Below are 16,091 nucleotides of genomic sequence, written 5' to 3' on the forward strand. Positions count from 1 at the left end.
AATGCCTCCAGAAGTTGTGGGTGCTTCTACATTGGAAGTTTTAAAGAATACATTGGACAGTCATTATCTGAACTGGTATATATAGTTTCCTGCCTGAGCAGACGGTTGGACTAGAAGACCTCCAAGGCCAACTCTGTTATTCTGAAATGAGGGCTGCCATTGCCAATTTCTTTTGTCTTGTAGGCTCCTCTGTGTGCCTTTAAGAGCCCATGAAAAATAAAAATTGAGAAAGTAGAAGTTCTCCCAGTATCCAGATGGTGTAAACATTTCTTCCAGTGGAGGCCTACCAGCAGTCAGAAATGGGCTTCAGTGGGAGAAGAAACAGGAAGCAGAACAAGATTCTCCTTTGGTAGGCCAGTGCTCATGTCTAAGGAGAAATGCTTGCATCAAGAAATACTTGCTAGCACAATTGTAGGTTCTCATCTTGAAAATGAATTCTTCAGCAACTGTTCTACATTAAATTATTTAATACAATCTAAACATTTTGGACTTACCACAGTCTATCAGTTATTCTTGCTGGGAATTATAGGAATTCAGGGTATGATGTTGGGAGTAGGATAATTAATAGGTGGGGGGAGCCTTTAAAAACTGTAGGGTACTTATAGAACCTCTCTTCTCTTCTACTTCCTTTATTCCACTCCAACATGAGCAATAGCACTTGGCACTCTACACCCTGCCTTAATCAGCAGATTTATTTCCTGCAACTCAGTCAATTTGCATGATTAGAAAAGTAAGTCCTTTGTGGGCTACTTTCTCCTCTTCTTGGCAGAAGTCTTATGTTTTGTAACATTTACTTGGCAGGCAAAGCCATTTACAGAGTAGTATTGAAACCATCATGATAGCCGCAGTGGTCCATGAGAAAAAGAAATCAGTCTCCCTCGTAGAATAGTCCCATTTGTTGTTTAGTGCTTCAGTCACTTCCTGATCTGATGGATTGATGGACATCATTTCATTAGGCCTATCTGTCAGTGCTGGCTTCTTGAAAGTCTTTTTGGGAGTGGGAATACTGTGATCAGAGCCAATCAAAAACAAAATGTGTACAAGGTTCACAGGAGATCTTCATAATATAGATTATAGCAAAAAAAAGGGGGAAACCAAAGAAAATTTCCCAAAATTAGGAAAGGTGCTTCAGTTGTGACAGATGCAATCCTTTCAAAATCAATTTTAAGGAAGAGATTGTAGACTGATAAGGTAGATGCTCTCTGAAAACTCTAAAGTTTGTACGTGCCTTTGTGCTAATTTTGTTGGCTATTGCTTTGTGATACAAAATGGATTATCCCTGTTGTCCATTTTCATTTGATTTCAGTTGTATATTCGTGCTTGTGTGATTACTTGGATAGATTTCAGAGATCTGGACTATAATAATAAAATTCCCAAAATATGAAACTAGATACCAATGTACACAATTCTATGTACACTGTACATTGTCAAATCCATTTCTATTTCTAAGAGCTGCAGTGGGGCAGTAGTTACAGTGCAATACATCAGGCAATTTCTGCTATCTGCCGGCTGCCTGCAATTTGGCAGATCGAATCTCACCAGGCTCAAGGTTGATTCAGCTTTCCATCCTTTCGAGGTCAGTAAAATGAGAACCCAGATTGTTGGGGGCATTATGTTGACTCTGTAAACTGCTTAGAGAGGGATGTGAAAGCACTGTGAAGTGGTATATAATAAGTTTAGTTTATAGTTTATTTAATTTATAGACCGCCCCCTCTCCCCGTAGGGACTCGGGGCGGTGTACAGACCATTCGTAATCAAAACAATAAAATGACATAAGACATAAGACATGCAACATAAACAACTCACACACACGGTCTGTTATAAAATCCCAAAACCAATTAAATATTAAGAACAATTTAAAAACCCATTAAAACCCCACTATAAAATTTAAAAAGCCATCCAGGAAGGATTGGATAGATGATAAATGCAGTTACGATTATGGTTGTAATTAGGCCAGACCTGCTACTCGAAACAGGTGGGTCTTGAGTTTCTTGCGGAAGGAGCGGAGATCAGAGGTGGTTCTAATATCGGGGGGGAGGTCGTTCCAGAGGGTTGGGCCCATCACAGAGAAGGCCCTACTCCTAGGCACCGCCCGCCCACACTGTTTAGCGGATGGTACCCGGAGGAGGCCCTCTCTGTGAGAGCGGATTGGTCGCAGGGATGTATGGGGTAGAATGCGATCCCGCAAATAACTAGGTCCCGAGCCATGGAGCGCTTTGAAGATGACAATCAACACCTTGAAACGCACCCGAAAGGCCACAGGTAACCAGTGCAGCTCGCGCAGGAGAGGTGTTACATGGGAGTACTTAGTACTCCCCATAATAACCCGCGCGGCTGCGTTCTGGACCAGCTGGAGCCTTCGGGTGCATCTCAAGGGGAGCCCCATGTAGAGAGCGTTACAGTAATCAAGGCGAGAAGTCACTAGGGCATGAGTGACTGTGCAAAGGGCGTCCCGCTCCAGTAAGGGACGCAATTGGCGCATCAGGCGAACCTGATGGAACGCCCCCCTAGCCACAGCCGTCACATGATCATCTAGCGACAGCCGGGAATCTAGGAGGACGCCCAAATTGCGTACCCTATCCACCGGGGGCAGTTGTACCCCCCCAATGGCCAGAGATGGAACACATTGGCTAAAGCGGGGCGCCGGTAGCCACAGCCACTCCGTCTTGGAAGGGTTGAGTCTGAGTCTGTTGTCGCCCATCCAGACCCGCACGGCTTCCAGACACCGGGACATCACCTCGACGGCTTCGTTGGGGTGGTTCGGGGTAGAAATGTATAACTGAGTGTCATCTGCATACAGATGGCACTCAACCCCGAATCCTCGAATGATCTCACCCAGCGGTTTCATGTATGTGTTGAACAGGAGAGGGGAGAGGACCGACCCCTGTGGCACTCCACACGTGAGCGGCCTCAGGGTCGATCTCTGCTCTCCCGCCAACACACATTGCGTCCGACCGGAGAGGAAGGAGGAGAACCACCGCAAAACGGTGCCCCTCACCCCCATCCCCTCCAGCGGACGCAACAGGATACCATGGTCGATGGTATCGAAAGCCGCTGAGAGGTCTAACAGGACTAAGATGGAGGAACAGCCCCCATCTTTCGCCCTCCAGAGATCATCCACCAACGCGACCAAAGCTGTCTCTGTGTTGTGGCCCGGCCGGAAACCGGACTGGCGCGGATCTAGATAAGTAATTTCCTCCAGGTGTCGAGGGAACTGCTGCGCCACCACACTCTCAACAACCTTCGCTAAAAAGGGAAGGTTGGAGACAGGACGATAATTGGCTAACTCAACTGGGTCAAGGGAAGGCCTCTTAAGTAGGGGCCTCACCACCGCCTCCTTCAAGGAGGCTGGCAGGAACCCCTCCTCCAGCGAGGCGTTCACCAGACCCAGGAGCCAGTCACGTGTAACCTCCCAGGTTGCCAGTACAAGCCAGGAGGGACACGGGTCCAATAAAGATGTGGTGGCCCGCAGTCGCCCGCGTAGCCTGTCCATATCCTCGGCGGCAACAGAGTCAAACTCCTCCCAGATAGGTACCTCAAGACTCGCCTCCGGTGTCTCCTCATGATCACTGAAGGGGACCCATTCGCTCTGGATCTGAGCGATTTTGTCCTGCAGATATTCAGAAATTCCTCTGCCCTCCCCTGTAAAGGGGCTTCCTGCGACCTCTGTGATAGGAGGGAGCGGGTCACCCGAAACAGGGTGGCAGGGCGGTTTTCTGCAGACCCAATAAGGGTGGCATAATATCGACGTTTAGCCACCCTTAGTGCCACAAGGTAGGTCCGTAAATGGGCTCTTACCTGTGTTCGGTCAGATTCGGCCCGAGAGGATCTCCATCTGCTCTCTAGGCGTCTCTTGTGGCGCTTCATCACCCTCAGCTCCTCGGAAAACCAAGGGGCCAGGGTGGTTCGCTGCCACCGGAGAGGCCGCAAGGGCACTACCCGGTCCAAGGCCCCGACCGCCGCACTGTTCCATGCAGCCACCAGGTCCTCCCTCCGGGGGCGGGTCAGGGCAACAGGAGGTGGCCCAAGCTCCGTCTGGAACCTGTCTGGTTCCATCAGTCGCCTGGGGCGGAACCATCTAAGATCCTCTGGTTCCACCTCCCCGCGATGGGGGGTGGCATCAGGGAAGTCCAGCCGGAGAAGCGAGTGATCTGACCATGACAGGGGAGTGATCACCTGATCCCCTATTCCCAGATCACTCTTCCATCGACCAGAGATAAAAACAAGGTCCAGCATGTGTCTTCCTTCGTGTGTGGGGCCCTGAATTATTTGGGTCAGGTCCAAGGCTGTCATGGAAGCCATGAACTCCTGAGCGACCTCGGATGATTCACCCGTCGATGGCAAGTTGAAGTCCCCCATGACTAATAGTCTAGGGCAGTGGTGGGCAACCCGCGGCTCGGGAGCCACATGCGGCTCTTTACACTCTTTAATGTGGCTCTTCTGTGTGCCGGGTGCCCGCTCCCCTCCCTCCTCTCGGGCTTCGGAGGGAAGCTTCTGCAAAAGCCCAGGCGAGTGACAACCAATTTTGGTCCTATGACTGCAGAATGCTGCAAAATACCATAAATGCAGGCCAGTTGTTGAGTGTTTCAAATGTGATTGGAACACTCAACAAGGTGACCACAGTGTGTGTGTGTGTGTGTGTGTGTGTGTGTGAGTGAGAAAGACAGAGAGAGGAACAGAGAGAGGGAGGGAGGGAGGGAATCAGAGAGAGACTGACAGACACACACACACACACACACACACACAGACAGAGACAGACAGAGAGGGGGAGGGAGGGAGAGAAAGATAGACAGACAGAGAGACACACACAGAGTGAGTGATTAAGTGAATGAGTGAGAGACAGACACACCCACATACACAGAGTGACAGAGAGAGAGGAAGGGAGGGGAGAGAGACAGAGGGAGAGACAGAGACAGACACACACACACACACACACACACACAGAGTGACAGAGATGGGGGAGGGAGGGAGAGAGAGACAAAGAGCCAGAGAGAGAGAGAGAAAGAAAAAGAAAAAAAGAAAGAACGTGGGAGAGAGAGATGAAATTAAAAACAACAACATACAAACCTGACTTACTCAAACTATCCAAGGAAATGCAAGGCCAATGTTCACATTAGTGGTTGTGACTTTGTCAGTCAATGTCAGGATGTAATTTTCTCTACATTGTAAGGCAAATTTTACGGAATTTAACGTTATCGATAAATAATATCGTTCTAAAGTTTTTGTTTTATTAGTTGTGTTATTTGTATCCTCCCGACCTATGTGGATACTTGCATGCAGAATATTCTCAATAAAAACTTATTGAAACTAAAAACAGTGTACCATCCTATGTATTTTCGGTTTTAAAAATGTGGCTCTCAAAGTAAATTTCAATCGTGGTTTTGGCGAGATTTGGCTCAGTTGAAAAAAAAGGTTGCCCACCACTGGTCTAGGGGTCTCAACTGCCACCTCCGCAATCACCTCGAGGAGCTCAGGCAGGGCCGCTGAAGCATAGCGAGGAGCCAAGTATGCAATCAGCAGGCCCCACTGACTCCCTGGGCCCCATCTCACACCTAGAGTCTCACATCCGGATATCTGAGGTACGATGAATTCTCTCGGTGTCAAGGCTTCCCGTATAATGACCGCTACCCCACCACCCCTACCCTGGGCACGAGGCTGATGGAATACACGGTATCCTGATGGGCACATTTCCACGAGGGGCACACCCCCCTCGTGGCCCAACCAGGTTTCCGTGATCCCTGCAAGGTCCGGCTCCCCCTCAGAAACCAGATCATGGATGAGGGGGGCCTTATTAACAACGGACCTTGCGTTACATAACATCAGTCTCATGCCACGGCTCTGTAAACCCTGACCACCTAGGATGCGGGGGTTGGTACCAACGACTGGGCGTAACCAACGCCCCCGGTCTCCCAACCGACTGCAGGATCTTCTTCTGTCCTCGCATCTACCCCTTCCTGCGACCGTTGGAATATAGGAACCCTCTAAAGGAACGTTATACTGCCTCCCCTCCCCCGCTCCGCTCCCTTCCTCCTCAGCCCCACCTGTTCGTCTGGCTCTATTCCTATTCCTGGTCTGGCTAGACCCACCCCCCGCCCTGGATCCCTTTAAAACCTTTAAAAAACATTTACACAAAACCCCCCAGAGCCTCCTCTTCTTCCACCTCTCTGGATTAATACATCCGTCATCAAGGTGGGCCCTTGAAAGGGCAGAGGGCCATATTTGCGAGAGGGGGGACTCCCGCAATAAAATCAGGTCTACCCTAGAGTAAAAATAAACCATGGTTCAGCAGGGCCTCAGATCGAATTGAGGGTGCTACAGATATTAAAATTACTTTACAAAGATGTTAAAATAGGTGCTGCATACAGCACTGAGTCCAGGAGGAAAGGGAAATGCAGAGGGATATAGGGAGCCAGGGCCTGGATACTGATGGTAAAAGGCCATAAGTCCTAGGTGGGGATTATGGGTGTAGCAGACCAGTCCATCAGTCTGTAGCTGGTCTATAGATGGTCACAGGATGGTCGAAAGATGGTCAAAGGATGGGTGGGCAGTAGAAAAACAGTAGGGAGACGATAGAAGCAGATGGTCGATAGATGGTAAATAGATGGTAAACCAGGGATAGTGACAGGGCTAATAGGTAATGATGAAAATAAAGGTAAAGGCTGCTACCATCGCTCTTCCCCTCTCCTTCGCTCCAGCAGCAGCCGTTGCCTCTCCCTGTATGTCCCACTATGTCCAACACCACAAAACGCCGAGTCGCGCTGCTCCAGCCCCAGGGCCATTTCACCAACTTCCAGTCCAGGCCTCCCAGCGCCCGGCTCCACGGCCTCTCCTGGCCCAGCCAGCATTGAATATGGCTTGCATCGCTCCTGCTACGCCCAGCCGCTCCGCACGTTCAAACACACACCAAACGCCACACATACGCCAGCCGCTTTCTTCCCGGCTTTGCCCCGCCGTCCCGCGCCGCCCGCGCCGCCCCACGCCATCCATGCCCGGCATCACTACAGTGGAGGTGGAGGCTGAGGTGACGGAGACAACCGTAGCAGCGGCCGGCGCTGGCTCTCTTTCCTGCTCACCGGCTCTCTCACCGGCCGGATTTTCAGTCACCTGGCCACCCTGGGGACCCATTGGGGTCGTAATGGAAAGCCAGGGTGGCCCTCTCCTGGGCCCGGTCCCTCCAGCTGATGCAGGGGACCCGGTAGCACCCCTATTCACGCAGGCAAGCCCCGCACGCCTGCGGAGCTCAAGGGTAAGCCGCCATAGCTCCGGAAGCTCCTCCTAACTTATGACCAGTGCTATTGCTATTTCAATTGCAGAAGTTTTATTGTGTAATAAACTTTTGGTATATGTAGCAATCACACTTAGACTTATATACCCCTTTACAGTGCTTTACAGCCCTCTCTAAGCAATTTTACAGAATCAGCATACTGCCCCCAACAATCTGGGTCCTTATTTTACTGACCTCGGAAGGATGGAAGGCTGAGTCAACCTTGAGCCAGTGAGAATCCAACTGCCAAACTGCAGGCAACTGGCAGGCAGCAGAAGTAGCCTGCAGAACTGCATTCTAATCACAGCTCATATATTTGCTTTTTATAAATAAGCTCAGTTTAACTGAGTTTCTGAGACTGGGCAAATTTATTTTATAGACCTTTGCTTTGAATTGAACATTAGCAGTAAATAATTTAAGTGTATAGTAATCAAGGTAGGAAGATAAACTGTGCTGGGTTTAGCCTATATCAGTGATGGCGAACCTATGGCACGCGTGCCACAGGTGGCATCGGAGCCATTTGTCAGGGCATGCGAACCGCTGCCCTGTCAGCTGGACAGTGCGTATGCGCGCGCTGGCCAGCTGAGTTCACCCTTTTTAAAGCCATTTTTTGCTCTCCCCAGCTCCAGAGCCTTTATAGGAGCCTGGGGAGGGCGAAAAGAGCCTCCCCCACCCCCCGAAAGCCCTCCGGAGGCTTCATGAGCTTCCCTGAAGCCTCCAGAGCGCAAAACACCGGCCCTACAGGCAAACTGGAAGTTCAGGAACGGGCTTCCGGTTTGCTCGGAGGCTCGTTTTGACTGTTCCGGAGGCTTCAGGGAAGCGTCCTGAAGGTCCCTCAAGCCTTCGGAGCGCTCAAAACGACCCTCCGAGCAAAGCGGAAGCGGTCCCCCCACTTATGGCACGCGAGCCAAAAAAGGTTTGCCATCGCTGGCCTATATAATATAGTAGAACTGAGCTAGTCCAATTTTTGGATTTGCAAGTTAATTTATAGGGTGGATTGTTTAGACAAGGCGCGCTCCGGAGGTGGGTGAGAGATTGGCATGGCCACTCTGCAGACCTTGGCTAAATGTCCTTTCCTGTCATACCGATGGCATATTGCAGCTTTGAACCTGCAGACTGACCTTGCATGGTTCCTGCCACAACTCAGGCAACCCGTCTGAGGTAAAAAATCAGCCTGAGTCCGTTTTTTCCTGGTGGCCAGTTTGAGGCGGCTAATCTCTTCTTCCTCATCCAAGAAGTCTCCTTTGTCGTCTTCTTTGTGATGGACAGCATGGCCCCTGCTGGCATGGGTGTCCAGTGGCAGAAATCTCTGAATTTCTGTGGTGGAATTGTCTGACATTTCATATGCCGTGGCTTCATCCATGGCTGCCTGAAGGCTCAGCTCTTTTCATGCCAGGAAGCATCGCTGAAGTCTGAGGTCTTTGATACCACAGATCAGCTGTTCTAACAGGGCATCATCCAGCACAGGAAAGTCACAGTGCAGGGCCGCAGTTCTGAGGGAAGCCATGTAATCACTCACAGATTCCCCTTCTCTCTGGGTTCTCTGCCTAAAAGCATAACATCTGGCTATGCACGAGGGAGTTGGAGAGTAATGACTTTTAAGTTTCTCCAAAAGAGTCTCCCAAAGCATCGAATGGACAGATTGAGGGGCTGCTAAAGCCCTAGCTGTTCCAAACATCTCGTGGCCACATGCGCTGAGAAAATATCCTCTTTTACGGCCACTGGAGAAACTGGTGAAGTCATTTGCCTCCAGGAAGCACTTGAAACGCTCGAGGTAGGCATCCCATGTTTCAATGGCCAGGTTTAATGCTGTGAATGCCGGTAGACTAGCCATCCTTAGAAGGACGGAACTGAGGAATTAGCTTTGGAGCGACATCTTGTCGCCTATGACTTGAGGCAGCTCTTATTAGTGACTTCGCTTTTCCTTTACCTCAGTCCTAATCCCATCCTCGTCGCCAGTGTTCTGTAGGGAGAATGAGGCAGGCAGGAACTGAGACAAGGCAGGTTGAAGCTAACACAACCTTTATTAACAGTTTAACAAGGCAAACTTCGAACCAGCAAACAGCAGCATTTGACAGCTGACAGCCCTTTTTATACCAGAGCTGTCAGACGCTGAACCAATAGAATGGCTGCATTCTCCTGCCAGCTGGCTGTCACATCTTAACCAATCAGGAGCCGGCAATGATAGTCAATGGCGTCGTAGCCTTGAGGACTTAACAGAGCTGCTCCACGGAAGGAGTTCAGAAATGTTTCTTTCTCAGAAACACACCATCTGCGTTTTGGGGCTAACAGGTAGTGGGGCTGCACTACCATGGTCCCCCTTGGTCTCTCACACCACTTACCATGATATTCTTCTGAACCATCTCCAAGGGACCATCTGCTGTGGTTCTCCTTACTAAAGGTAGTTCTATTTGTTGGTGCTGGGAGACAAGATATCAGCCTGGGGATGTCTACTTTCTGGAAGCCTCGTGAGTTTCTCCATTCTATCTTAAGTTATAAGACAATGCTGGGGTAGGGCATCCATTGGCATTGGGTTCAGTATCATCAGCCAATTATATATCTTGTCACTGGCTTGAAATGGTGGCGAGGTAGAAATGTTGTCCTAGAGCTTGGACTCTTATCAGGTTTGGATAGGGAAGAGCAGACTCTGAATGAATCCTTCCAAGAAGAGTAGCTCTTGGTTTATGGATTCCAAGGAAAATTCATCTTTGATTCTGAGGTTGTAGTTCCTCATTCAGAAATGGCTGCAATTTGAGGGTTCCTTTAGATTTATAACTCCTCTAACTCTAGCTAGGAGAGCGTTTGCATAGCTGTAGTATGTACCCCAATTGCTCTGTTCCTGAACTGGGAGACTCTTCACAATCACTATTTACAGTATTTCCTAGTTGGGATGAGCTATAAAGTATGGCTGTTGTGGAAGAGCATTTGGAAGCTACAACTGGTACAGAATGAAAGGGCCCGGCAGTTAAATCCTGCATATTATTGGATGATGTCACTGTTTGGGAACTGCACTGGTTGCCAGTCAACTTCTGAATATGCTGCTTATAATTTTGATGCTGCTTATAATTTTTAAGGCTCTGGATCTGGTTATCTGAGGGATTGTCTTCAGGGATGGCTGTGGTATGTAATAAAAAAAAATCAAGGGTGATTGAAAATCTGCCTGCTTTTTACATGCATCATATTAAAAAAGCCAACCAGGCAGAAATCCAATCTCCTTGTCATAACTACATCTTGATTTTTTTGTCATCAGGCCCTAGGGATAACCCTGGCATTTGATAAGATTTGGGTGGCTATATTTACATTTCCTGATGGCTGCTTTAAAAGAATCTGTGTAGTGTAACTATCTTTTATGCAGAAACCTTTTCCTGTCCCTGCATGTTGACTTTCTGAAGAAGTAGAAAGAAATGTGTTCACGAGTAACGGTTAACAAAGCTCTTGTCTTTTAAAATTCCAAACGTCAAATGAAAATGGTTCATTGTTCTCATTAAAAACCCATTTATTTTCTTCCTGAATTCTCACAGGAAAATAATTAAACTGAAGGCTGATGAAGAGGCTAGTCTTAGATGATGCATTACACTGCATGAAAAATGAAAAGTCACAAGAGAATTTAGCTCAGAATATACCCATATGCAAATAAAAGTGATGTCATATAATACTGCCTAAGTAAAAATAAGACTTTTTAAAACCAGATTAAGTACAAAACCCAGGGTTTCCTTGTAAGAAAAAGATTGAAATGTTTGAACCAAACACTCTTTTTTCCAGACTTGGGATAAAAAAGATAAAGAAATAGTGAATTGCCACAAACATATGCTCAGTTTGCTCCTAGGGATACATCTGATTTGTTTGTACGAGCACATCTTCAGGATAAAATGCGGCATCCGCTATCAAGTCCCTCTAGTAGAGTGACAATTGTGATTCACAACAATGGGCCCGTTCACCCTGGGTGTGAGGCAGGAAAATGGGGTTGATTAGCAACTGAAAATGGCTAAGATGGATGGGGAAACCATCAATGCTGAACAGCCTTTGTGTATTTCTGGAAGAGGGTGAAACCTCAGGTCTTTGGTCTTTCAGGCCTAGTCCTGCATCCTCCACCACAGAATACCCCCATTCATCAAAGACTGAGGAAGTGAGACTTGCTGCACAAAAGGACTCCTCTTCCGGCTTCCCAGCGTTGGCTTCTCTCCATATTTTCCAAACCCAGCTCAGACTCCCCTCTGTGCAGATAAAAAGAAAACATCTCTGATCCAGCGTCAGCTGCTTGTTTGGGCTGAGGATCATCATAGTTATATTTTTATCGTTTTGTGCAACCTATTATTTCATTGGACTGCATTTTTGGGGGGTGATGGCCATGGTGGAGCCATTATCTCTGGCTTCTAGGCTGACTCAGAATGATACAGTTCTTTCAATGTTATAGTTTATTTTATTATTTTATTATTCATGCTTTTGAGTCAGTGTTCGGTTTTTTGATGGCCACCCCCAGAGAGAGTGACTGACTTAAGGTCACCCAGGTGCCTTTGTGCCTAAGGTAGGATTAGAACTTACAGTCTTCTGGTATCTAGCCAGATGCCTTAACCACTAACCACCCTGATTCTGCTAATGATTTATTAGAGGCCTCTTAACGATTTTTGAAGCTGCTGCTTCAATTATAGGCTCATATCTCAGCCTGGATATTGAAAATGGAAAGGCTTCAGAATTTCTCCACTCTAGCTTACTAGCTGCTTAATTACCAAGGAAGAGAACACAGAGCAACGATAGAAAGTCATTAGTAAATTCTAGCTGATCTTGAAAAAATGCTAAGGAGCAGTGACGTGCAGTCAGGGGAGGCAGGGGAGGCGGAGCCTCACCACTCTCATCATGAAAATAAAAAAGAATTACTCCAGGAAGCCGTGAAAGTGGCTGGGAGAGGTGCGCGGCTTGGTTTAGCCTCCCTGGACATCTCAGCAGCAGCCCCAAGTGTGCTGATCTCGCCATTTTTTACATCGGGCGAGCCCAGGATCCTTGCAAGGGGAATGGGACGTGTGCAGGAGGCTCCTCAGCTCCAGCCTCAATCAGCGCAGCCGTGGTCCCCTTCATGTTGGCTCAGGAAGGAGGGGAATGGGACCACGTGTGCAGGGGAAGGGGATCGCGGCTCTGCTAATCTGAGGCTGTGCGCTGAGGAGCCGCCTGCACACGTGGTCCCATTCCCCTTGCAAGGATCCCGGGCCAAGTTACAGGAGCCGGGGGGGGGGAGCGCTCACATTGCTTGCCGCCTTCGGTATACCGCTAGGTTGGGGAGTGGCGTTCTGTCTGGCCAGAGGGGAGAGTTGCCGGGAGGCTGCTCCCTTGTGAACTGGCTCCCGAAGAGCCGGGCACAGCCTCAGGGGTGAAGCAGCCATGAGGTAACCATGCTCACGAGCAGCCGCCCGGCAAATCCCCTCTCCAGCCGGGAAAAGCGCCATTCACTGACCTAGGGGGTATCCCTAAGGTGCCAAGCCATGTGGTGCTCTGCCCGCCCCCCCAGCTCCTGTGGCTTGGCACATTCGGGATATCCCCTAGGTCAGTGCATGGAGCTCTACCCGGCTGGAGAAGGGGGTTGCGCGAGCACCTGTTTCTCCTGCAGCTTCACCAAACCCTTGCGCAGCTCTCCCAGGCCACTGCCGCCGGCCACTGCCGACCACCGCCGCCCCACTCCGAGCATAACTTTCAAACTCCAAAACTCGGGGCTGAGTCTTCCAGCATCGGCCGCTCTAGGAGTGCTCTCTATGGTGGGCTGGCTGCTGGAAGAATCTGTCCGGAAAACTCTCTGTCCGGCAGCCGGCCCACCATAGAGAGCACTCCTAGAGCGGCCGATGCTGGAAGACTCGGCCCCGAGTTTTGGAGTTTGAAAGTTATGCTCGGAGCGGGGCGGCGGAGGTCGGCGGCCGGCGGCGGTGGCCTGGGAGAGCTGCGCAAGGGCTTGGTGAAGCTGCGGGTGAAACAGGCGCTCGCGCAACCCCCTTCTCCAGCCGGGCAGAGCTCCATGCACTGACCTAGGGGGTATCCCGAATGTGCCAAGCCGCAGGAGCTGGGGGGGCGGGCAGAGCACCACATGGCTTGGCACCTTAGGGATACCCCCTAGGTCAGTGAATGGCGCTTTTCCCGGCTGGAGAGAGGATTTGCCGGGCGGCTGCTCGTGAGCATGGTTACCTCATGGCTGCTTCACCCCTGAGGCTGTGCCCGGCTCTTCGGGAGCCAGTTCACAAGGGAGCAGCCGCCCGGCAGCCCCAAAATTTTGGGGAAACACGGTAACATCATCAGTGCTAGAAGGGGGGGGGAAGGAGGAGAAAGGAGAAGTTTCTCTTCTCAGAAATGTCTTCTCAGTGGAGCTGCGGCAGCCTGCCTGCCTCTTTCTGACATTTCTGAGAAAAGAAACTTCTCCGTTTGGGCTGCGCCCGTGCGATCGGAGCAACCACTTGGTTTGATGACGTCACTAGCCTCATCAGTCATAAACCTCACCACACGTCACTGCTAAGGAGTGACTTAGATGAAAGAAATATCAGGGTTATAGGCCAGACTGGGAAGTCATAAGATCCCAAAAAGAAGGCAATGGCAAATATTTCTGCCAAGGAAACTGTAGGTGTTAATGGACACACCAGAATCAAGCTTGTCATAAGGGAGATTGATCTTTAGAATAAAAGTTTCTTCAGAAAGATAGAATGGATCAATTCAGCAAAAAAAAAGGCAATGTAGAAACAGATTAAAGGATGAGACTAATTGTGCCAATTCAGATTTTGGTTGCATCTACAGATTTTTCAATTCAGAGATCTGTTATGGTCGCACAGCAGAACATAAGTATATTTTGAACCAGAGCAAATGAAACTGCAGAAGACCTCCTAAAGTGTGTTGAGGCTCTTCTGGAGATGTTCCTGCAGAGGATTCCTAAAATGATGGGTTGCAGTCTTGAATCCTTCCACTTTGAACACATCTGGAATTGCACCTGCCACTATAAACAGAGAAAGTAATTAGGAGGAAGAACCTAGTGTTGGTCATTCCAGCTGTGAAATGAAGAGACATTGCAGCTGTTCAGTATTGTTTTGGAGTAGGATAGAGCAACAGAAGATAAAATGAGCACTGGAAGGCCAATATTTTTAAAACACTGCAAGGTAAATACTAGCCTGTAAGTAATTGCACAGATATAGGGGGCAATGTGAAAGACAATAGGCACTGTGCTTTCCAAATAATAGAAGCCAGCAAGAGTTTTTCTTCAACAGTATTTGGTTAACATGCCAGTCCACAAGCAACTTGATTGTGAGGCTGTAGAGAATCTTGGCACTATCAATTTGAGTGATTATCTCCCACTTAAAAGTGAAAATACTTCTTCTGCATTTCAGTCTCGGATTTGGTGTGAAGCTACCATGATGCTCTAGCTTGTACAAACTTGGTTTTAATGCTAATCAGAAACTACAACTACTACACAGTTGTAGCAGCTTTCCTGTTAATTGAGATAACACTATCCTAAAACACCAATATTGTGGAGTTGGTTTGTTACAAAGGTGTTGGGTGTCCCCTCCCCCAATTCAGCAAAAATAAATTTTAAAAAGAGGGGGTTACCAGACTCCTCAGTGGGTGTTCAAAAAGGGTTAGTTGTAATCTTTATGTTGGAAAAGCAATACTTTTTGAAGGCATATATAATTTGATCAGGGGTGGGCTTCAAAAATTGCAGCAACGGGTTCGCTGCCCTGTTGCTGTGTGTATGTGGCCATGGTGGGCGTGGCCTAGTCAGCCTCCTGCACCATGGCAGGGGGGGTTGCCCTCCCCAGGCTCCGGAGGCTTTCATCAAGTCTCCGGGAGGGCGAAAACTGCTTCCCCCAGGCTCCAGAGACCCTCCGGAGACTGGAAACAGGCCCATTTCTGGACTTCTGGAACCTCTGGTAGGCCTGTTTTCCCCTCTCCCCGAGCCTTTATGTGGGCCCTGCACTTACCTGGCATGATGAACGGGCCACATGGAGACTCCTGGGAGGTGAGGGGCGGGGTGGGCATGGCCAGCCAGTGAAGGCATTTGGGGGTTTGCCAAACTGGGCAGAATCCTAGCTAGAGGATCACCCAAACCCGTGCAAACTCCCAGCAGTCCACCCCTGATTTGATCCTGTATATAGGTGGTACTCTTTAGTGGCTGCCTTATTCAGTTACACTGATGAGGTGCACATTTACAACCTTCACATCTCTGTAAAGCAAAGGAAAACTAAAGATCATAAGCAGTCACAGTTTCACTTACTAACCACTTCACTTAATGACTGACTTGTGTTTGTATTCTGGTTGTGATTGCTAAATGAGGACTACCTGTAGTGGTAGTTTCTTATTGACTGGGAAAAAGTTCATATTCACGGATGTTTATGTGCTGTTAATTATAGTTCAAAAATCTGGACTTGGTCCATGTAGGATTAGCTCTGGACTTGTGCTTAGGCAGTTGGCAGAATGATTACCATGTGTTCCTGGAAAGTAGCTTATATACCAGACCAGGGGTGGGTTCCTACCAGTGTTGGTACCGTTTTGCTTTGTGTGCCTTTACTCGTGTATGCGTGTTGCTCACGCATGCACAGTTCACTGTAAATTGTTCTGCGCGTGCACGAATACCATGAAAAGCTAATTAAAAACATGCTGACAATGGCAGCAGAGGCCAGGACACCGGTTCGGGGGCGTGGCCAGCCTGGGTTGCTGCCGGTTCTGCGACCCAGGCCAAATGACTGCTACTGGTACGCCCGAACTGGTACCAACTGGTAGAAACCCACTTCTGTACCAGATGCTAAAGACTGGCTCAATGCAATCTGTCCACTTTCAGCCATTGAACTGAATCTTTTTGGTGGAAAGG

General features: G+C 49.0%; 1 protein-coding gene across 3 annotated transcripts in view; it reads left to right on the forward strand.

Moving 5' to 3' along the window:
* The first annotated feature begins 234 nt into the window (after window positions 1–234).
* FABP6 (fatty acid binding protein 6) overlaps window positions 235–16,091 on the forward strand; it is a 41,914-nt gene continuing 26,057 nt past the window's right edge. Inside the window, exon 1 of one of the 3 annotated variants that reach the window (XM_081936580.1) lies at window positions 235–349. In XM_081936580.1, coding sequence (XP_081792706.1) covers window positions 300–349 — 50 coding nt within the window. In that variant the 5' untranslated portion in view covers window positions 235–299. Of the gene's footprint in view, window positions 412–644; window positions 731–16,091 lie in introns of those variants that run through there. The other 2 variants (XM_081936583.1, XM_081936582.1) reach the window with 2 other exon arrangements.

The sequence above is a fragment of the Natrix helvetica genome (assembly GCF_964273705.1).
Source record: "Natrix helvetica genome assembly, chromosome: 1".
NCBI classification, from domain to species: domain Eukaryota; kingdom Metazoa; phylum Chordata; class Lepidosauria; order Squamata; family Natricidae; genus Natrix; species Natrix helvetica.